This window comes from Lepus europaeus, chromosome 11 (genome assembly GCF_033115175.1).
Source record: "Lepus europaeus isolate LE1 chromosome 11, mLepTim1.pri, whole genome shotgun sequence".
Taxonomy (NCBI): Eukaryota; Metazoa; Chordata; class Mammalia; order Lagomorpha; family Leporidae; genus Lepus; species Lepus europaeus.
Genome location: NC_084837.1, coordinates 104391581 through 104413718, shown reverse-complemented (window position 1 = coordinate 104413718; position 22138 = coordinate 104391581). Strand labels below are relative to the sequence as shown.

The 22138-nt window shown below is 60.7% G+C and overlaps 2 protein-coding genes across 2 annotated transcripts; one reads left to right on the top strand and one right to left on the bottom strand.

Moving 5' to 3' along the window:
- Positions 1 to 3345: 3345 nt before the first annotated feature.
- Positions 3346 to 5323, bottom strand: MESP2 (mesoderm posterior bHLH transcription factor 2). Its single transcript, XM_062206672.1, has 2 exons — positions 4472 to 5323; positions 3346 to 3838 (listed from the first exon to the last, which is right to left on the bottom strand). Exons 1-2 carry the CDS (start codon positions 5321 to 5323, stop codon positions 3584 to 3586), a joined length of 1107 nt encoding a protein of 368 aa, XP_062062656.1. The 3' UTR covers positions 3346 to 3583.
- Positions 5324 to 21347: 16024 nt separating this feature from the next.
- MESP1 (mesoderm posterior bHLH transcription factor 1) lies at positions 21348 to 22138 on the top strand. The gene is made up of 2 exons (XM_062206671.1): positions 21348 to 21890; positions 22064 to 22138. Exons 1-2 carry the CDS (start codon positions 21348 to 21350, stop codon positions 22136 to 22138), a joined length of 618 nt encoding a protein of 205 aa, XP_062062655.1.

Here is a 22138-nt window from a genome sequence, read left to right as displayed (position 1 = left end):
TGGGCCAGGCACAGAGCAGGTCCTGGCAGAGGGGAGGGAGGGCTTTCCCAGAAACCAGCGGTCTTCACACGGACGCTAACTGCTCCTCTTCTAGCACAGCAGCAACAGTGGGGGGAAGGGTGGAGCCGGGCTCCCAGGCCTGCTTCCAGACTGCGGCTCGGCGGCTGATTCTTGGGCCCAGGAGGCAGGGAGCGAGCTGCTGGGCTGGTGAGGAGAGCCCCATCTCCAGACCGAGGCGGCCCCACCTGGGGAGGAGCTGGCCAGCACTCCCTGCCCCCATCTGCACATCAAAGGGGAGGGCGGGCCCAGGGGCTGAAGCCAGCCCGGGTGACACCAACCCGGAGGCTCCTGGGGCAGCCCCAGATTAAGCCCCCAGCCCCTCCCCTCTACGCCAGCCCTTCCTGTCGCCAGTACCCAGCGGCCATGGCTGGCACTTGACCTGGGACTGGCCAGGGGAGGAGCTGGCCTCAGCATCTTGGGTCCCTGTTTTCTCATCCTGTCTTCAGTAGCTCCCAGATAAGGACTGGCTTTATCGCAGGTTCACAGACCCGGGTGGCTTAGGCCCCCTGCTGCCTGCCCCTCCTGGCCGGAAGCCCAGCCCCCATTTGCAGCTGGGACAGGGACTGTGACATCCACGCTGATGCTGACGCGGCCTGACAGCTTCCAAGGCTAGAGATCCGCCTGCAGGGCCGGGCGCAAGTCACAGAGCAGAACCAACAAGAACTCAGGCTGCCGACCCCATATCCCATCTGCCCCTGCAGCACCAGACAGCTCCGGGAGCAGCCGGAGCCTACTGGGGGCTCCTCTGGGGACCTGGGAATGTGCCCAGGCTGAGCCAAGTTTTCCGCAAATGCAAAGCCAGCAAGACCTCTCGGCAGCAGCCCTGCGTTCTGTGAGTGTCTGATCTCTGAGGGACAGCAGCGAGGGTCCCCAGGAAGTGCTGGTGGACTGGTCACACAGGGCTCGGTGTGTCAGCTCCTCTCCCTCCCCGGGCAGGCACTAACCGAGGTGTAGCTAGAGCAGCACGCCCAGGGTGCAGCCAGGGACACGCCGAGGAGAGTGGATGAGCTGTCCAGAGGCCAGGTTTGGCAAACCATGGGGCCAAACCCTAGGCCGGCTGCCTCTGCTCAGCCACTCATGTCACTGAGTGCCTGCTTGGCCACCTGACAGCTCGGTAGGCTCCATCACGATCTCCATCTCACTGAGGCTTAGGGCCGGTGCTGTGGCGTAGTGAGCTAAGCCTCCACCTGCAGCGCCGGCATCCCACACAGGCACCGGTTCGAGTCCCGGCTACTCCTCTTCAGATCTAGCTCCCTGCTAGTAGCCTGAGAAAAGCAGCAAAAGATGGCCCACGTGCTTGGGGCCCTGTCATGCACGTGAGAGACACAGAGGGAGTTTGCTGGCTCCTGGCTGGAGTTCTTGGCCCCTAGCTTCAGCCTCGACCTGCCCTGGCCATTGTGGCCATCTGGGGAGTGAACCAGCAGACAGAAGCTGTCTCTCTTTTCCTCCTCCCGTCACTCTGCCTTCAAATACATCTTTATAAAAGGAAAAGTCAGTGGTTGCCTGAGCCTTGTCCATCAGGAGGTAAGTGGCCGAGGCTATAGGGAAGGACCTGCCTGGTGTCACGGGCACCTGGGCAGGCAATGGCTGCCACTCAGGTCACACAGGAGCTCAAGTCTGCGTGGGGCCTCCTCCCTGCCCTTCTCTCAACCTGCACGGTTGTGGTGACCACGCTGCTTGGCTCCGAGTCTGCAAAGCAAAGGGGCTCAAAAGCAGCTCTGCCCAACCCCCAAGCCCCGGCCTCTGTCCCAGCCTCCAGCACCCTCCAGCACCCAGGAAACACAGGGCCAACCACCCCAGCACCAAACAGAGCCCTGCAGCCTGGCCTCCAAGCTCCTTTCCTAGCTATCTGTCCCTCCTGTCAACTCTGGACACCAGCCACTGCTGTTCTGGCTCGGTTCATGGCTGTGCCACTCTTCTCGCCCCTCTGGGCGAACTCCTACACATCCTTCAGCACCCAGCTCCAAGGTTACCTCTTCTCCAGCTCCCCTCTGAGTTGGCTGCACTGCCACATCCACGGGAGCTCTGCCCGGTGGATATGGCATCCTTTCCCCCAAGATCTGGGCATGCCTCTGGTTTCTCTTCTCCATTTTATTTGAAAGGCAGATAAAGGTTTCCCATCCCTCAGTTCATTCCCCCAGAGGCCTGCAGCAGCCAGTACTGGACCAGGTGAAGCCAAGAGCTGGGAACTCCACCTGCATCTCCCACATGAGTAGCAGGGACCCTGTGACTAGCACCGGCCCTCCTGCCTCAGGGTACGCATTGGCAGAGAGGTGGTGTCAGGAGCAGGGGCTGGACTGGAATCCAGGCAGCGCCAGTGTGGGACGCGAGCATCGTAACCGCTCAGCCAAACGTCCACTCCCGGAGTCCTTGCTTAGGCGCAGGACTGACGGGTAACTCAGCCTGCTGTCACGTCCTCGCTGGTCCAGAGCACCTGGTCCAAGCCCACCTTTGCAGCCTGATGGCTCACTTTCCCATCATCTCCGTTGGTTGGGAAATATTTCCTCTCTGGTTCCTAACACCAGGGGTTACGGGGCTGAACTGGGTCCCCCTAAAATGCATGTCTAAGCCTGAGCCTCCAAACCTAACTATATTTGGAGACAGATCCTTAAAAGCGGTAACTAAGATTAAATGGGGTCCTCCTAAGAGGTTAGGACAGAGACGCTCAGAGCAGCAACCACGTGGGGACACAGGGAGAAAGAGGTGGCTGCGGGCCGAGAGGAGGCCTCAGAGCGGCTAGAGCTGCCCCCGCCTTGACCCGGGGTCCTGGCCCCCAGAACTGAGTTCTGTGTTTGTGGCTGCATTGACCGTGCTCTGCCCCCACGGCGGGCCCTCTTAGATGGCAGCCTGAGGACCGCTCCGGATCCTCGTGCTGGAGCCGAGTCCCACGCCTCTGCGCTCCAGCCTGGCCCCTGTCTGTGCCCAGCCACAGGCGCCCGCTCCCTGACGGGCAGCAGGAGGCAGGCGGGCAGGGGTGACTGAAGCGAGGGGGCGGGCCTAAGCCCTGAACCACAGGGGGAGCCTGGGTAACGGGCAGGTGCGGACCAGCGCCTGGATTCGGGAAGCTGAGAGTGTTGTGACTTGTTCGCCACTGGACGGGTCCAGTTTACCCTTCCCAAAGGCAAAACCAAACCAAACCAGGTTCAGAAAGGAAGACAGACAACCAGGCTGAGGAAGCAGGCTTCCCCGACGTTACGCCGTGTACACAGCTATCAGAACATCATGTGATGCCCCATGACTATGTATCACTGAACAACACAGTGTCCAAAACGTAGGCACAGTGGAGCCACACGGTGTATTTGTGCGCAGGCTCGTGTTTGCAGCGGGATAAAACCAATTTACAGTACAGGCTTCCGATCAGCCGTCACCAAGAAGCAGCGCGAGGGGCTAGGCTCCTACACCCACGCCCAGCCGGCCCCAGCCCAGCCTCGTTGGGGGCCACGCAGTCCCCTTCTGGGAGCAGTCCACAGGTGTGTATGGGGGGGCGCCCCAGTCCTGGCTGAAAGCGAGGCAGGCAAGGCTGCTAGTAGAAGATGCCCAAGTGGGTCCCCTCCAGGTCTTCTTGCCAAAGTTCGGGGCAGCCACTGAGCCGCAGGGCCGCACTCTGCGAGGGGCTGGCTTCACTGAGCGGGAAGGCGGGGCCCAGCGCCCGCTCCTGGGGGCCGGGGAGCACCTCCACACTGCGGCCCCAGCACGCCCACTGGGTCTGAGGCTGCAGTCTCTGGCACGATGCCGGGGGCAGGATGGGTGGGCTTCCCAGTGGAGACACAGAGGAACTCTGTAAAACAGGTGAAAGCAGTTCAGGAGTGGGCCCCTGCCTGGGGGGGTGGGGTGGGGGCTGGCAGCCAGGATCAACACTCAACCCCGGCTCTGCCACTCGCTAGCCATGAGAACTCTCCTGACTGCACAGAGCCTGGGTTTTCTCATCTGTGAAATGGGCGAGATGCCAATATCAGCTCCTCAGAGGAGCTGCTGGGCAGGCTGAAGGAATTAACACACTGCCAAGTGCCAAGACGGGGGCTGGGGAAATGCCCCAGCTCTGGTTACGAACTTGACCCTTTGCAGACTCCGAGAAAGCATGAGGGTCATCAGCTCCCAGCCCATCTCAGAAAGTGCTATCCTCACAAGTGGGCCTCCCTCCTCCCCACCCCCGAACCGGAACCCGAATCCTCCTAGAGAGAGTTTCTTCCCAGGGACCCCACCACCTTCCACCCTGACCTCTGGGTAAGTCTGGGGGCTCTGAGGACCCTGGGTGGCAGTGGCCTACACACCCTCCAGGCTGCAGGTTCCTCCCGCTCTCCCATCCACTAGGCGATCCCTAATCTACAAAGGACGCCCCTCCCTGTGGACCTGAGACCTCCGACCCCTCCACTTCCAACGCATCCTGGGGCCACCCGAGGGAACTGCATACCTGGTACACTGCAGCCAGCTCCGGGGGCGCGGGGGGCGGCGTCCAGGGTGCCGCGGGGTGCCCGGGCTCTGGGGACATCTGCGTCCCGGGGCAAGCTTGGGGTGGCGTCCAAGGCGACGCATCCGGGGCTCTCCCTCGGGGCTGAAGCGTGGGTGACTGCATCGTCGTGGGGCAGTACGGGGGCGTCCCCCAGGGATCCGAGTCCGGGACTCTGCTCCCCAGGCTTTCAGGCGCGGAGCGGGGCCCCGGGCGGGCGTCCGGGGACCCCCAGGCGGCGCCGGTGCACACCGCGGAGCTCACGCCTGGCACCTGGGCGCCGCCGCCGTCGGGGCAGAGCGGGCAGCCCCGGGCACTCGCGGCGTCGCTGCGCCGCCGGCGCGGGCGCCGCAGGCTGTCCTCGCTGAGGCCCAGCACGGCCGACAGGTGGCCGATGTAGCGGATGGCCAGGCGCAGCGTCTCGATCTTGGTCAGGCTCTGGCCGGCGGGCGCCACGGACGGCGGCAGGAAGCGGCGCAGCTCGTGCAGCGCGCGGGCGAGCGTGCGCATGCGCAGCTTCTCGCGCTCGCTGGCGCTCTGGCGCTGGCCGCCCGCGGGCCCGGGCCGCGCGCGTCGGGGCGCCGTCGGGGCGGCCTCGGGGGGCCGGGTGCGGGCGCCGTGGCCCGGGGCCGCGGGCAGCGAGGGGCCGCGGGCGCCGTCGCACGGGCAGGACCCGGACGAGTCCGAGGAGGAGGCCGGGGACGTGGAGACGGAGGCCGCGTCCCAGCCCCAGCCCTGGGAGAGGACCCAGTGGTCTTGGCCGAGGAGGCCGTGTGGAGGCGGCGGCGGCCGCGGCGGCGGCGGCGACTGGGCCATGGCTCGGCTGCGGGGCTCTGGGCGGCTGGGCCGGCCAGCTCCAAGCCGGAGCCTTTATCCGGGCCCGAGGTGCGAGGTGGCCCCCCGCCGGCTTACAGAGAGGTGTCAAAACCCACAGAGCCCAGGGACGGTCCGGGCAGGGGGCCCTGGGAAAGCGGGCCCATTTGCGGAGGTGTGGATTCTGACTCCTCGGGGGCTCTAATGGGGCCCGGGAAGTGTGGGAGGGACAATTCGCATCTGGATGGAGCTGCTAAGCTTCTCACCAATCCCCCCCCCCCCCAAGCTCCATCCACTGGGGAGTGGGGGTGCCACCGCTGAGGCAGGTAGCGCCCAGGTGCGTGGCCAGGCGGTCCCTCCGGTGTCTCCTGGGCGCTGGTGAGGCGTGGCTGCCGCCCGGGGCTGAACCTCTAACTCCCACACAGAACCTCCTGGCACGCTGGATCTGGCTTCCAGTGTGATGGGGGTGGGTACAGGTGGACCCTCATGGGGTCCCCCAGAACCCCACTGGCTGATTTCATGAGGGACCCCGGGATCGTTATCTCGGGGCTGCGAGTGGCCTGGAGAAGTCTGGGGTGCAGTGGGTGATGATGGGAGAAGCTGGGCGCCCAAGCCGGCCTCTTTATTGGTTGGATGACCTTGGGCGAGTCACTTAGAGCGTCTGGGCTCCGGAGACCTCAGCAGCGCCCCAGCAGTAGCCAGGGTACCCAGCGCTGGGGAGGAGGCTGGTACTGGCAGGTGGCTCAGTGCCGGCTGTTGCGCTGTTAGAAGGAAGGGACTCAGATGTCAAGGCTGTTCATTCGTCTTATGTAGCAGCTGGCGACTGTCGGTGTCCCCGGGTGAACAAGCTCTTCTTGGGGTCAGTTCTCCTGAGATACCTTTCTTGTGGGAAGGGCAAGTGAACAGGACAATGGATAACCAGTTGCCCCACCACTAGCCAGCTGAGTGTCCTTGGGCAAGGCCCTTAACCTGTCTCACCTTAAGCTTCTGGGCAATACAACAGGAGTGAAACTGGAGCATCTGCTCGCAGGATCGCTGCCGGGGATGGTTTTCACTCCTGTGCGAGCTCCAGGGACAGGGCTGAGCAGGAGGCTTAAGAGCCACATGAGCTGGGGCCAGTGCTGTAGCGTAGCCGGTTAAAGCCCCGGCCTGCAGTGCCAGCATCCCATATGGACGCTGGTTTGAGTCCTGGCTGCTCCACTTCCCATCCAGCTCTCGGCTATGGCCTGGGAAAGCAGTGGAGGATGGCTCTAGTCCTTGGGCCCCTGCACCCATGTGGGAGACCCAGAAGAAGCTCCTGGCTTTGGATTGGCGCAGCTCCAGCCATCAGCCAATTGGGGAATGAACCAGTGGAATGAAAGGCCTCTCCCTCTCTTTGGCTTTACCTTTCTCTGTAACTCTTTCAAATAAATAAAATAAATCTTTTTTTAAAAAAAAAGCCACCTGAGGTCCAGAGGCAGTGCAGAGGTCACTGCTGGGCCTGGGGCCATGAGCAGGTTTTGAGCAGGGAGGGAGGCAGGTGGAGAGCATTCCAGAAGGGAGCTGGATGGGGAGAGGCACAGGGCACTGCTGGGGTGGCTGGAGGTGGGCTTTGTTTCCAAGGTAACGGGGAGCTAGCCTCGGGACTTTGGAGCATAAAGTTGCTGTACTGAAAAGAAATTGGTAACTAAGGATCAACATGGCAAGAGCAGATGAACCATTGCTGCCCCAAAGGGTGGATGACCTTGTTTTTATGGCTGCTATTAAAAACTAACTTTTCATTGGGCTAATTATGCAACTTCACTGTAAGGAACAGTAACGCTGCACATAGTGCCGGAGTCCCAGGCTGCGGGCCCTCAGCGTGTTCACACAAACGTGTACCCTCGGAGGGCGCACAGTTCACGCGCAGTGCTGTCGTGCACCTTGCACGTCACACCTAGCAGCTTATAATTTGCTTGTTTTTTCTCTCATCCAGCAGCTTGTCTTAGATCATCCCACATCAGGATGTGTGCAGCCGATTCCCCTTTTTAAACAGTAACCAATCGAAGTTTTACTCTGGATGAGCACAGATACCTGCTGCGGGCTATATACAAAAGAAAACTGCAGGAGCAGCGCCGTGGCTCACTTGGCTAATCCTCTGCCTGCGGTGCCAGCATTCCCATATGGGCCCCAGGTTCTAGTCCCGGTTGCTCCTCTTCCAGTCTAGCTCTCTGCTGTGGCCCGGGAGGGCAGTGGAGGATGGCCCAAGTGCTTGGGCTCCTGCACCCGCATGGGAGACCAGGAGGAAGCACCTGGCTCCTGGCTTCAGATCAGTGTAGTTCTGGTCGTAGTGGCCATTTGCGGGGTGAACCAACAGAAGGAAGACCTTTGTCTCTCTCTCTCTCACTGTCTAACTCTGTCAAATAAATTTAAAAAAGAAGAAGAAAACTGCAGCCCTAGTTTACTCGAATGTTCATCCATTTAGATAATTTTTTATAAATATTTATTTATTTTATTCAAAAAGCAGAGGTCCAGAGGAAGAGGGGGAGAGATTTTCCATCTGCTGGTTCACGCCTCAAATATCTGCATCAGCCAGGGCTGGGCCAGGCCAAAACCAGGAGCCAGAAGCCTCATCCGGGTCTCCCATGTGGGTGCAGGGGTCCAAGGACTTGGGCCATCCTCTGCTGCTTTCCCAGATGCATTAGCAGGGAGCTGGATCGAAGTGGAGCAGCCAGCACTTGAACTGGTTTCCATGTGGGCTGCTGGCACTGTAGGCAGTGGTTTAACCCTCTGTGCCTCAGTGCCGACCCTATTTAAATAATTTTAATTTTGGGGGGGGGAAAGTAAAATGGCAGGAGAGACCAGTAAACCTTCAAAAATAAAATGTTAACACTTTATCCCTCTCAGAACTTATTTCAAAATATGTTGCAGAAATTTTGATGTTATAATGAAGTAATTACTGACATTAAATAACATTGGCTAAGGTAACTTGTTTATTCTAGTGGCTATGAACAATGAGAAAAAAATTTTTAAGGTTTATTTATTTACTTGAAAGTCAGAGTTACACAGAGAGAGAGGCAGAAAGAGAGAGAGGTCTTCCATCCGCTGGTTCACTCCCCAATTGGCCGCAATGGCTGGAACTGCACCGATCTGAAGCCAGGAGCCAGAAGTTTCATCCGGGTTTCCCATGTAGGTGCAGGTGCCCAGGGCCATGGGCCATCTTCCACTGCTTTCCCAGGCCACAGCGGAGAGCTGGATTGGAAATGAAGCACCCGGGATTTGAACCAGCGCCCATATGGGATGCCGGCACTGTAGGCGGCAGCTTTACCTGCTAAACCACAGCGCCGGCCCTGAGAAATGTTTAATCTGTAACATGAAAAAAGAAGATGAAATTGATTGCATACAGGCTTGCTTTGGCACGAAGCAGTTAGTATACAACATTGCATGAGTTAAAAGGGTTTCAATGAAGGTCAAACACACACACACAGACGCACACAGTTTCCTAAGGGAAGTGGAAACGTCACAGGCTTTTTAGGTTGAAATACTGGCAGGTGTGGCTTAGGTACATCGTTCATTCAGCCAAGCCAGCAGCTCTGGACGTACTAACTGGCACGGAAGCCGCAGGGACTAGCAGGGAGCTAGCACGCTGGCACTTGACAGTCGTCAACAGACTGATCAGGTGTCACAGTTCCGTCCAGCTGCGGAGTCTGGTTGTGTTCCTGACTCACCTGTAACTGCCGTGAGGGACTGTGGAGCGGCGCGGACTGAAGGCAGTCCCTCCGTGTACGCCTTCCGCTGCCCTGCGCGTGTGACAGGTATCTCCACCAAGGTCTGATGACCCAGGACCTCCCTTGTCCCCAGCCTTAATGCTGCATGGGCATCTGTTACCCACACAGAGCCCTGCACGTGGAACACGCTCCCCCTTCTCTGGGGAAGCCTGCCTGCCTTCTGCCTTGATTTGGGCGAGCCTTGGGGATGTCCAAGCTTAAGTGTGGCCTTGGGATGGGTTTGCTATGGCCCCTGGCTCTTCAATGGGCCCGAGTCAGCTCCGGAGGCATGGGGACGCACTGTCTGCCGGTCTCACTCTTCAGCAGGGAAACCAACATGGTAGCCCCGATGCTTAGCACAGGGAGGCAGTGTTGCTCAGTGGTTAGGGGGCTGGGCTATGGAGTCGAGTAGCTCCACCCATGGAAGCCGTGAGAACTTTGGCAGCTTATTCAACCTCGGGTTTTTTTCATGCAGAAAATAGGGATTCCAATCTCCCGTGTAATGGCTGGGGTAGTAAGATAATGCACTTCCTAGTATTTAGCACGGGGCTGGGCAAGTTCCAGGGCAGCAGGGTTGGGTGGGAAAGGGAGCGTGCTGGGGCCGTCAGCGCGGGCTGGGCCGTGGTCTGCCCTTCTCTGGGATTCACTCCAGCAGTAGCACCCTCCACCCCTCCTCCACCTCCAGCCGCTCCTCCCTGGACCCAGGCATGGGGTTGTCCTCAAAAGCACACTGGCTCCTGACCTGAGCTGCAGGAAAACTCAGGCGCCTGGAGCTGGCACTGCAGCTGACGGCCCCACCCCCACCGCACCCCCAGGCCAGGCTCCATGCGGAGGCTCAGAGCCAGCTTCCCAGGGCTGGGGCCTGCCCAGGTGCCTGTCCAGCTTCAAGCCTGCAAGTGGTCCTCCTGTGGCCAGGGGGTGGGGCCGGGCCTTTACTGGCTGCTGTCTGCCCCGAGGTGCTGGGCCAGCAAGCTGGGTCTGGGTCCCACCCTGCTCTTCCACACATACGAAGCCTCTGACCTCCTGATGGAAGGAGAGACGAGGCTGTGAGCCAGCCGCTGGGTGAGGGGGCTCAGCGCTGGGCCTCCATCCTAGATAGGGGGAGCTGGCGCCTGGATGAGGGAGCTCCCTGCGAGAACTCACGGAAGCTAAGAGGTATGCTCCTGTGGCTCCCCGCCCCCTGCTATTTCCTCCCCACCTGGAAAACGTGATGGCTGCAGCTTTAGCTACCTTGTTGGAACTAGAGGGCGGAGGCATTGATGACTGCCCGAAACAGCCCCTCTACCTCTACCCCTGAATTCCTTTAATGTGAGAGAAAATGACTCACCTTGTGTTTTAAGTCGCGGGGGTCATTTTGAGTCTATGCTATGGGCAACTGCACACAATCCCTGTCCACGTAAGGACATGGCGTAGGGTTTCCCGGTCAGTGCATGGGGACATGCGACGGATGACAGGGAGTTAAGTGACACCACAGATAGAGCAGGTGCACCTGGAGTAAGGTCCCTGGTGACATGTGTTTGTCACAGGCAATATTATCATCATGTTTTAAAATTATGTATTTGAAAGGCAGAGAGAGAGAGAGAGAGAGAGAGAGAGAGAGAGAGAGAGAGAGATGCCATCCATCTGCTGGGTCACCCCCTGCTGCAACAGCCGAGGCTGGGTGGGCCAGGCTGAAGCTAGGAGTCCAGGCCTCAGGCTGGGTCTCTCACAGGCGGTGAGTTCCCAGGTACTTGAGCCATCACCACTGCCCTTCAGGATGTCCCATCCTGGGCTGTGCACGTCCCAGGTGGTGCCTCCACCTCTGGGCCACACACCTGCCCCAGCGTCGTAATCCCGAATAATGTGGAGGGAGCCCAAACCCAGGAGAGGAATTGGCTGCCAGCCAGAGATCTGGCCGCCTAGAGCAGCCGGTGAGGTGGAATCAGGTGGGATCCGCGGAGCCCTTCAAGTTCAGGGGCAGGCTGCAGCACGTAAGACGAGAGAAGGGCACAGGGGCCGTGCTTCCAGGTGTCAAGGGCAAGGCAAGCAAATGGGACCCCAAGCTGCATTCCAATTATCAAGAAGCAGGGAGTCTCCAGCCAAGGAGGTCCTGGCTCCTTCCCCCACCCAGGCAGGGTGGGTCGCGCCTGGAGTAAGCTCATGAGGGTGGGGCCGGACCCCAGCGCAGGGCAGGAGGCCAGGTCACCAGAGAAACAGGACCTGCGGGTGTTTAACCCAAAAATAAAAACGGGGGAGGGGCGTGGCTATTGTCTCCAGAGAGACTGGCCCAGGGGACCGATCCAGGGACAGGAGGGGACTTCCGGGTGGGCTGGATGCCTGGGTGCTGGGGTGCCCAGCTCTCAGTCGCCACTGAGGAGGCTGGGTGGCCCTGATGTGTTCAGAGCTGAGGCCGAGGACCAGAGAGAGGACAGGGCTGCTGCTTCGTGGGCAGGTGCAGAAGGAGGCTGCTCCCGTGCATCGGGCTGTGTGCCCACCCCTGCTGTGTGCGTTTGGAGCTCCGGGATGCAGCTGGGCCCACGCTCGGGGCTGCAGCCACAAGGCCGCCACCACCTTTGGCGAGGCTTGCCCGGGTGCCGTGGGCCAGCCTGGCGCTGGGAGGCGGACAGTGCCCACACTGGCATTGCCCTTGCGCAGGTGAGGAGACTGAGGGCCCCGTCCACCTCTGCCTCCTCACATCCCTGAACTTGCTCCCCGCCCCCACTGGTAGGGCGATGCCAGAGGCCACAGGGGTGAAGCCTGGCACCCTCATCCAGCTCTAGCCCTGCATGGGGAAACTGAGGCAGTGCCTCCGGCCTGCTCACCCCTGGCCCCAGCAGGCACCCAGCTGCCCACAGCCACATCCCTGGGCAGGCAGCCCAGAGCCCCTGGACACAGGACCGAAGCTGTGGTGCCAGGGTAAGACCAGGCTGCTGACCACCGCCTCCCTTTCCTCTGCACGGGTCCCCTCCAGGCCCTGGGGGAGGGCTGTGGGGGCTGTGGGAACGTGGGAGGGGAGGGGGGAGGCAGGGCCGGGAGCGCCTGCAGGGTCGTGTGGTATTCTCATTACTAGCTGGTGTCCCAGGCCACTGTGGCTGCCTTCACACCTCCCGGCTGCCTGTTGACACTAAGGTCACCTCCCTCGGGGCAGAAGGTGTTGACTTGGGAACGAGGGTGTGCAGGGGCCTCCAAAACAGCCCGGCAGCAGGTCCCCTCAGGAGCCCAGAAGGCACTTGTTGGGGGGGGTGTGGACTGCTGCAGGGTCTGCCCCCCTGGGGGGCGGGGCGGGCAGAGAAGGAGGGCCCCTGGCTGCAGGGGCGGGCACGTGACACTGCGCACAGCCAGGGATGCCTGATGACAGGGCCCTGCCAGGCTGCATCACGCAAGGCCCAGAGGCTGGTAGGCAGCAGGGCAAGGTCACAGAGCAGCCGCTGAGACAGGGCTCGGGGAGCTGAGCCCACAGGTCACTCCCACCAGGTCCCTGGGCCAGGAGTGCAGTCCACTGGTGTCTGAGACAGAGGCCTGGGACACTGCCGTGCTGGGGCTGTGGCTGGGCGGCAGGTAGGCTGTGAGCTGGGAGCTGAGCTGTGTGCTGGGTGCCCAGGGAGGTCTAAGAGGAGCTCCCTGCAGGGGTGGTCAGGGTTGGGGGGGGGGTGGGGGGAGAAGGGACCTGAGGCTGCACATCTCTTCTGGGTGGAGGTGGGGCCAGACTGGGAGGGGCGGAGCTCAGAACTGCCCCAGGGCAGGGTGGGACCAGGAGAGGTGATGAGGAAGCAGCTGGGAGCAGGCAGGCCTCGGTCTCCTCACCTATGAAATGGGTGTCCTTGTTTGCGTGAGGTGAGGCACCCAGGGGCTCCACAGGGACCCTCCAAGTCCCTGCAGCTCTTGTGAAGGGGGGATCTGAGGTGCCCCCTCCCCGCGCTGCAGGCCCAGCCTCCCAGGCCTCAACTCTAGAGCCACAGGGGGGCTTGAGCCCCACTGCTGGAGCGCACACAAGCCTCCTTCTCTGTTTTTTTTTTTTTTTTCTAAGTTATCAAAGCAATGCATTCTCACTGCAAAAATGTGGGGAAATACAAAACCCTCCATGCGTCCCACCCAGAGAGAAGCACTTGGGCCTGTGTCAGCGCAGGCCAAGCCTTTCCAGGGAGTGCACCATTTATTGTTTGGTTTTCTTTCTCTTTTTTCTTTTTTTTAAATATTTGTTTGAAAGGCGGGGTGACCCAGAGCGAGAGGGACCGAACTTCCATCTACTGGCTCACTTCTCAAATGCCCACACAGCCAGGGTTAGGCCAGGAGCGCTGTCCAGTTCTCCCTTGTGAGTGACAGGGGCCCAAGTACTGGGACCAGTATCTGCTGCTGCCCGGGCGCAGTAGCAGGAAGGTAGACCAGAAGCATGGAGTTGGCTCTGTGATATGGGATGTGGGAGTCCCGAGTGGTGGCTTAACCCAGCATGCCTGAATGGCCACACCTTTCCCATTGTTTTAAATTCCTGACATATGTATCTTTCTTTTTTTAAAGTTTTTTCATTTATTTGACAGAGAGACAGAGACACAGAGACAGACAGCTCCCTTCTGCTAGTTTCCCAAGTGCTTACAAAGGCCAGGGCTGGGCTGGGGCCAAAGCCAGGAGCCAGGAGCTCCATCCGGGGCTCCGGCTTGTGTGGCGGAACCCAAGGACTTGAACCATCACTGCTGCCTTCCAGGGCCTTAAGCTGGCAGGAGTCAGGAGCTGGAGTTGAGGATCAGACCCAGGGATCTGACATGGGGTGATGGTATCTCACCTGGTTGGCTAAATGCCCACTCTTTTTTTTTTTTTTTTAATAGTTTCAATGAACTAGAATTCACATAGGGTGCATCATGTGTTTAAAGTATGCAATGTGAGGTTTTTGTACATTGCACTTTGAATTTTGCAACAATTATGGTGAAATATGTATAACATAAAATTTGCCATTTTTAAGTGTACAGCTTGGTGGTATTCATATGTTCAAGTACTATGCACCTGACACCATTTCTTCTTCTTCTTTTTTTAAGATTTATTTATGTATTTGAAAGGCAGTTACAGAAAGAGAGCCAGAACAGAAAAAGAAAAAGAGACAGAGACAGAGATAGAAACAGACCTTCCACCTGTTGGTTCACTCCCCCAAATGGCCGCAATGGCCAGGGCTGGGCCAGGCTGAAGCCAGGAGCCAGGAGCTTCATCTGGGTTTCCCATGTGGGTGCAGGGGCCCAAGCACTTGGGTTGTCCTCCGCTGCTTTCCCAGGCTCATTAGCAGGGAGCTGGATGGGAAGTGGAGCAGCTGGGACACGAACCCATTGCAGATGGCAGCTTTACCTGCTGTGCCAAACGCCCACCCCACCCCACCCCCCAGCATGAGATTTCTCAGGCATGCCTGATACTCCATGGTGCGGTGGTAACAGCAGAAGTTAACTCTGAGCAATTTCTCAGCATTTTCTACCTGTGTACATCCTTGGACCTGTATTTGAAAAACTATTTTAAAACTGCACGTGTAACACAGGAATACAGTCTCCAGGTATAAAATGTAAACCTAACAGGGAAGATGAAATTCTCTCTTGACCAGCAGCCAGAACCCAGGCCTGCCCCTGGCCACACACCTGGGCCTGGTATGTTAGCATACACTGTCACATGCCAGGCCTGCCGCCCCTCGGAGTCACATACATCACAGTTGGTCCGTAAGATTGTGTCACCCAGGGTATGACATTGTAGTCATTTTAGTGTGCCTAAGTATGGACACGCTATTGTGTGCACGATGACAAAAACATCCATAACACCATTAAAGGAAGTACCCCAGGACTGGCGCTGTGGTGCAGTGGGCTCAACCACCACCCGCAATGCCAGCATCCTACGTGAGCGCTGGTTCCAGTCCTGGCTGCTGCACTTCCGATCCAACTCCTCTGCTGGTGTGGCCCAAGTGCTTGGGTCCCTGCACCAATTTGGGAGACCCAGAAGAAGCTCCTGGCTCTTAGGTTCAGCCTGGCCCAGCCCCAGCCATTGAGGCCATTTGGGGAGTGAACCAGTGGAAGGAAGACCTCTCCTTCCCTCTCTCTCTCTCTCTCTCTCTCTGCGACTCTGCCTTTCTTTCCAATAAAGGCATCTTTTTTCTTTTTTTTTACGACTGTGCCCCTGTCACTAGGAGAGGCATGCCCGTACGTGGCGAGAACACGAGGCCTTTGCCCACACATGTGCCCACGTACGCACACAGTCCACGGCGTCATTCCACAACAGGCTGGGTGTGGCTGTGTTTCAGATTCTTGGGGTTTCTGCTGTGTGGGTGGTGTCAGGCCGAATGGACTTTCCTGCCACTTGCCTTTCAGTCTAAACCTGCCCCTTTAATCTTCTCTGATGAGGATAAATTCCCGTCAAGGGCCGGTTTAGGGCATGATGGGGCCTCTCTGAAGCCTCAGGCCAGGCCTGGGGAGCCACACACCGAGGCACTCCCATGCATAACCTCCAAGACCCAGGCCAAGGGCTGGATCTGGCTGACTTTTGGGCCCTTGGGCCTGGTCGTTAAAGAGCCTTCTCGTGATGGAGCGTCTGGCCAACTCCAGACCCCCCGACCCCATCCCCACTGTCCCGCAGCCTGTCCAGGGCCGCCCCAATCCCTCCCAGCCCTCCGAGCTGCTCTGCTTTCACTGGGTCTCGGGTGGGATACCTCAAACAGTGGGAAGCAGGACCTGAACGTGCCAGGGGTTTGGTGTCCAGCCCCTCACCACTGTGGCCTGAGACCCGTGCCTGGAGGGTGATCCAGGGAACTGGGCTGGCTACACCAAGGCAGGCATTTGCGTGTTGGGTGGGGCAGGGCCCTCCTGAGCCTTCTTCCTTCCCGTCATTCCTGTGGGCTCCAGCCTTGCTCTGTCTGCATGACCAAGCCCGTTTTTCTTGGTGGACAGAGGAGTAACAGGTCCGGAGAGGGCAGTGGCCTGGTCCATCCCACTTGCGCTGAGCCAGGCTGCACCCACTTCTTAAGCCAGACCCAGCAGCCGCCCCCCCACCCCAAGCTGGGGACCTAAGCTGGGTTCTGGCCTTGGCCCCTGGAATCAGTCTTCCCCAGCGGCTGTCAAAGCGCTGCCCTGATTCAGAGCCCGGGCAGCCCAGCTGCGCCCTCTGCTGGCTGTGTCTGGGAATGCAAGGACCCTGAGAAATACGGGGGTCGCTGCTCTGGCCTGGGTCTCCCCAGGGCATCCCTGCTGACCCTAGGGAGTCCCTGAAGAAAGGGAGGCACTGTGAGATGTCTTCACATTTGCTTTGTGGTTGTTTATCACCTTAACGGTGTTGTCCCTCAGTTTCCCCACTTTTCCTTCTAAGGCTCAGCCCCACCACCATTTACTGGTTGAAGTGAAAGGGGCAGACCTGGGAGCCCCCAGGAGTGAGGCGCTAGCCCCACTTACTCTGCATTCTCTGCAGGCCCTCGGAGCTGCTGGCACTTCCTCGGGGCCCTTCCTCCCTTCCCACCCCCTCCTCCTCGTCACCCTGCCTGTGACTTCCACTGCTGAGCACCCAGCTGGCCCGTGGCCAGATAATCAGATTATCAGGGACCCAGAATAATCTATTCCATATGGCCTGCCAGCTCAGTGGCTCCAAGGGTTAAAGGTGTGCGTTTGGGAGGGGGAGGAGCCAGCATTTTGGGTGGAAGGAGCTCCCTTGGGAGGCTGGGGTGGGGAGGAGGTACAGGCGGGGGTGCTTGGAGCCCCTGTGGTTGGGTTTTCTGCTCTAGGATCCTGCCCACGCTCAGCCCCAAGCTTCCTCAACCCCGAGCGGGACTCAGGTGTGGGATCCAGGGGCCCGGGTGAACTCGGGTGTGGGATCCAGGGGCCCGGATGGACTCGGGTGTGGGATCCAGGGGCCCGGGCAGGACTCGGGTGTGGAATCCAGGGGCCCGGGCGGGATTCGGGTGTGGGATCCAGGGGCCCGGGTAGACTCAGGTGTGGGATCCAGGGGTCCAGGTGGACTCAGGTGTGGGATCCAGGGGCCCGGGCAGGACTCGGGTGTGGAATCCAGGGGCCCGGGCAGGACTCGGGTGTGGGATCCAGGGGCCCGGGTGAACTCGGGTGTGGGATCCAGGGGCCCGGGCGGGACTCGGGTGTGGGATCCAGGGGTCCGGGTGGACTCGGGTGTGGGATCCAGGGGCCCAGGTGAACTCGGGTGTGGGATCCAGGGGCCCGGGTGGACTCGGGTGTGGGATCCAGGGGCCTGGGCGGGACTCAGGTGTGGGATCCAGGGGCCCGGGCGGGACTCGGGTGTGGGATCCAGGGGTCCAGGTGGAACTCAGGTATGGGATCCAGGGGCCCGGGCTGGACTTGGGTGTGGGATCCAAGGGCCCGGTTACTGGCCAACATCTCTTCTCCGTGTTGGCTCGGGGCCCTGTTTTGTGATCCTGGGAGGTTTATTGTTCACAGCCAGATTCTGTGGCTACACCCTCCAGGTATTGTGGTCTCAGGTCCAACTTCCGGCTCCTCCGGTTTCTGCGATGCAGGGTGAGGCTTGGTGAGGCTTGAGAGCTCCCAGGCTCCTCACTCCCAGGATTGAAAGGGGCCTGCTCCAAAGGAGACAGGAGATGGAGGGAGTTCAGCACCCAGGCTTAGGTGGTCACAGAGCCCCACGGTCCCCAGTTCTGCCCCTGCTCGCCCTGTGCCGTGGGGCAGGCTTCATTCCCTCATCAACAGTGTGTACCATGGTGGTGCCACTTACAGCGGGCAGTGACCCAGCCAGGCCTCTGGGATGCCCCATGCAACCAGCAGGCATCACTCATCCGGTGCAGAAGCAGAAGCTGGGGCCCTGCAACAGACAGACAGATGGATGGACAGAGAGCTGCCGGAGCAGCTCGGGAGGCCATGACGGGACAGGGGACTCTAACCACAGGGGCCAGACTCTTTGCAAATGCCATTCTCTCCCCGGGAGGTGGCAGGAGGGCACTGCTTCCTCCTCCTGGGGCCGCTGGCTCCAGTGAGGTGGGGGATTAGGGGCTGAAGGGGAACCTTTGCCTCGCACCTTTGATTAGCACTCCTCTGTGAGAGGGGCTGGGGGTAGGCGAGGAGCAGCGCCCAGGACACAGGCAGGGCCTGAGCCTGAGCTGGGGGTGGGGGGTACCCTGTGTTGCCTGCCCGCGTCCAGGCTTGAACTCTCACCTCTGCTCCGGTGGGGCTGCCCCAAGCCTCATTTCCCAGCCTTACGTGCAGGCTGGCGAGGGGCGGCTCGGGCCAGGGCGGCAGGAGCCAGTGACCCCGGCACTTGTCAAAACACAGGCTCCCATGTGCGAAGGCCTCACCCCAGCAGGAGGGCATGTGGGCCCTGCCGCCTGCAGAACTCATTAACTCCACAGAGGCCGATAAGATCAAAGGAGAGAGACAGAGAGAGACAGGCTTGGGGACAGGGACAGGGAGGCTGGCCGGTGGGCGGGGGAGGGCCCCGGCTTGAGCCTGGGGGTGCTTCTGGACCCCGACTTGGCTCCATCAGGCCCACTGACTACAGCCTCGGCTGGGTGGGTCCCAGGGTGACTTCCCAGGGGCAGCAGGCGAGGGGGGGGCTCCACCACCAGCTCCAACGTGGCAGCCTTGAGGGCTGAGCTTTGGGGGCAGCACCTCTGCCTTCACCCCCTCTCGCACCATCTGTGTGGGCTTTGCTCCACACTTGGGACCCCAGAGGACTTCCCATCATGCACCACTCCCGGGCTCCCTCCCTGCGTGGCTCACAGGTGCTCAGGTGAAGCTACAGGGATAGTTTCGGGTCTGAGAACTTCCTGGGTGCTGTGTGTTCCAACAGATACATCGCCACGCACACAGGCAGCCCTTGTACAAAGGCGTCTAGTTGGTTTTGTACTTAATCAGACACATTCTTTTAATAAAGATTCTATTTATTTGGAAGGTTGAGTTACAGAGAACGAGAGACACAGCGAAAGACAGAGATCTTCCATGTGCTGGTTCATGGCCTTGACTGACCACGACAGCCAGGGCTGGGCCAGGCTGAAGCCAGGAGCCTGGAACTCCATCAGGGTCTCCCACATGGGTGGCAAGGGGCCACATCCGCTGCTTTCTTGGGAACAGCCGGGACTCAAATCGGCACTTCTATGGGATGCCGGTGTCGCAGGGGGTGGCTTAAGCCAATGCGCCCACAGCGCCAGCCCCCCCAATTCATCTCAAAGAAGCCAGCATGGTGGCATCCTCCTGGGCAGGCAGTTGGAAACAGGTGAGGCAGGACAGTAAAGAGAGGTGTGATCCCTGCTGTACCTGGCGAGCCTTTTGACTGTGGAACCGTGTGCACGAAGGCAGGACACCAACACAGGGTTTGGGTCCCCGCAAATCTTCTGCCCCGCAGGCTGCCAAGTGAAATCGCAGCCTGTGGGACCTGGGGGAGTTTCAGCATTCAGAAGTTTGGCAGTCCCTGGACGACAGGGTGGCCCAGAGCCGCCTTTTTTTTTTTTTTTTTTTTTTTTAAATCTGAAAAGCAGAGTCAGAGAGAAGCAGAGGTGCAGAGAGAGAGAAATCTTCCATCCACTGGTTCACTCCCCCAAATGGCCACAACAGCCAGAGCTGGCCCAATCCGAAGACAGGAGCCAGGAGCTTCTTCTGAGTCTCCTATGCAGGTGCAGGGACCCAAGCACTTGGGTCATCTTCCACTGCTTTCCCAGGTGCATTAGCAGAGACCCGGATCGGAAATGGAGCAGCTGGGACTCGAACTAGCGCCCATATATGGGATGCCGGCACTGCAAGCGGTGGCTTTACCCATTACACCACTGTGCCGGCCCCACCCAGAGCCCTCTGAGAGGCCACCCTCTCCGGTTCTTTCTCTGTACTCCCTCCCATGCCAGTGCTTAACACACTCTTCTGAGTCCCAACCACTTGTTCCCTGAAGAGGCCCACTCACTAGGCTCCCATGCCTGGTCCTTGGCTTGGATCTGGAGCCCCAAGAGCGCATCGTCGGGGTCCAGTGGGGGTGGACCCGGCAGCCAGCCGCAGGCTCAGGAGGGCCTCCCCGGCCAGGCACTCCCTCCGGTGGTCCACAGGCATATGCCCGGGGGTGGGCTCATCCTCTCCCCAGTCCCCCAGGGCTGGGGGGGACACCCCTTCCTGTGGAGGTGAGCATGGGCGGAAGCACCCTGGGGCTACTGCGACAGAGCTAGAGAAGCGGCTGTAGACGATGTCAGAGGAAGCCAAGGGCAGGGGGCAGGGACGGAAGCTGGGGAGCAGAGATACGCGGGGGCCAGGGACCAAGGCTCTTGGCCTTCACTGCCTCCAACCAGCCCTCCCATCCATCTCACGGGGCTGGAAGCCACAGGGGTTGCAAGACACCAAACTTCTGGCACCGAAGAGACCCAAGATAACATTCAGGAGCAACAGCAGACACCACGGCCTTCAGGGCAGCCACCCATCATGCACCTGCCAGGCTGCAAACGCCAGCTCCTGAGGACCCAGGCACGCAGGCACGCAGCGTAGAGTCGGCGCATTTTCTGCGTGGACAACCGCGGTATCTGCAAACGGCTGTACTCATTCCTCCCTTGCACAACCCTGGCCCTCCATTCGGTGGGAACAGGGGCTGTGGGAGCAGACAGCTCCACTGCGCTCCCAGTAGCAGTGGAAAGCTATCTCTGGTGACCGCCACATCACCGTATCACGTGGAGAAGGGTCCTTTAAGTGTGCTGAGAATTTGATCAGCCAGTGGAGCTGAGTTCTAGCACTTCCTCACCCATTTCATTGGCTAAACCCACTTACTTGCTCCCAGTGGCAAGATGCCTTAGAAGCCAGTTGGTGGCAGCCGGGCCAACAGGCCCCAATGCCCAATCCTGCCAGGCTAGGGGGTGTCCCTCTGCCCAGACGGCCCAGCGACCTGGCCAGCAGGGCGGATGCGCCTGGGATGGCTCCCTCATAGGCCCCCCCACGGCCTCCCGGGAGAGACCCACGCAGGATCAAGGGGGCTTCGATGGGTAACGGACCCCCTCGCTTCTCCACTTCCGGAACAGGTGATCCTCTCCCGGTCCTTAGCCCACTCCACAGCGCACAAGCGCGCGCCCCCACCTGGTCTCTCAAAGGTTTCCCAGGAGGGGAGGGCGGGCCCCTAACCTAGGAACTGGACGTCGCCTGACTCCCCCGCTTCCTTCGGCCTGCAGAGCTGGCCCAGCGCCTCTGCGAGCCACGGGTCAGTGGGCACCCCAGAGGGCCAGCTTGGGGGAGCAGCCCCCACCCGCGTGGGGTTAGAGGCGGCCCCGCCCCGAGCCGGCTTTGATGTGCTGATGCTGCCTGGGAAGGGGCCACTTCACACCTCAGGCTGCGGATAAAGCCGCCGCAGCCCTGAGAGGCGCCTTCGCCTTCGCAGCCATGGCCCAGCCCCTGCGCCCCGCGCTCTCCGAACCCTGGGTGCTCTCCAGCGGCTGGGCCTGCGGGCGCTCCCCCGACTCGTGGGGCGGCAGCCCGGAGCCGAGGCCCCCGCGCCCGACCGCGGCGCAGCCCCGCGGGGCCCGCGGCAGCCGCCTGGGCAGCGGCCAGCGCCAGAGCGCCAGCGAGCGCGAGAAGCTGCGCATGCGCACGCTCGCCCGCGCGCTGCACGAGCTGCGCCGCTTCCTGCCGCCGTCCGTGGCGCCCGCCGGCCAGAGCCTGACCAAGATCGAGACGCTGCGCCTGGCCATCCGCTACATCGGCCACCTGTCGGCCGTGCTGGGCCTCAGCGAGGACAGCCTGCGGCGCCCGCGCCGGCGGCGCAGCGACGCCGCGAGTGCCCGGGGCTGCCCGCTCTGCCCCGACGGCGGCGCCGTGTGCACCGGCGCCGCCTGGGGGTCCCCGGACGCCCGCCCTAGAGGCCGAGCCTATGCTGAGGTGGTGTGTCCCGAAGGGCAGGCGATGGAGCCGAGCCGCTCGCCTCGGGTTAGCACACTCTTCCCCGCGCCGTCGGAGAGCGGAGGGCGCCCCGGCCTCTCGCGCGCTCTGGGGAGCCACGCAGTGTGCGAGCGGACGGGGAGGCCACGCGGGGCACGGGGACTGCGGCCCCCTGGGTGCGGCCCCTGCTGAGTGCTGCGCTGTCCCCTCTCCCCTCGCAGCTCTTCCCCGGCGACGTGCTGGCTTTGCTGGACGCCTGGACGCCCCCGTCGTCCCTGGAGGGGCCGCCGGCCTGA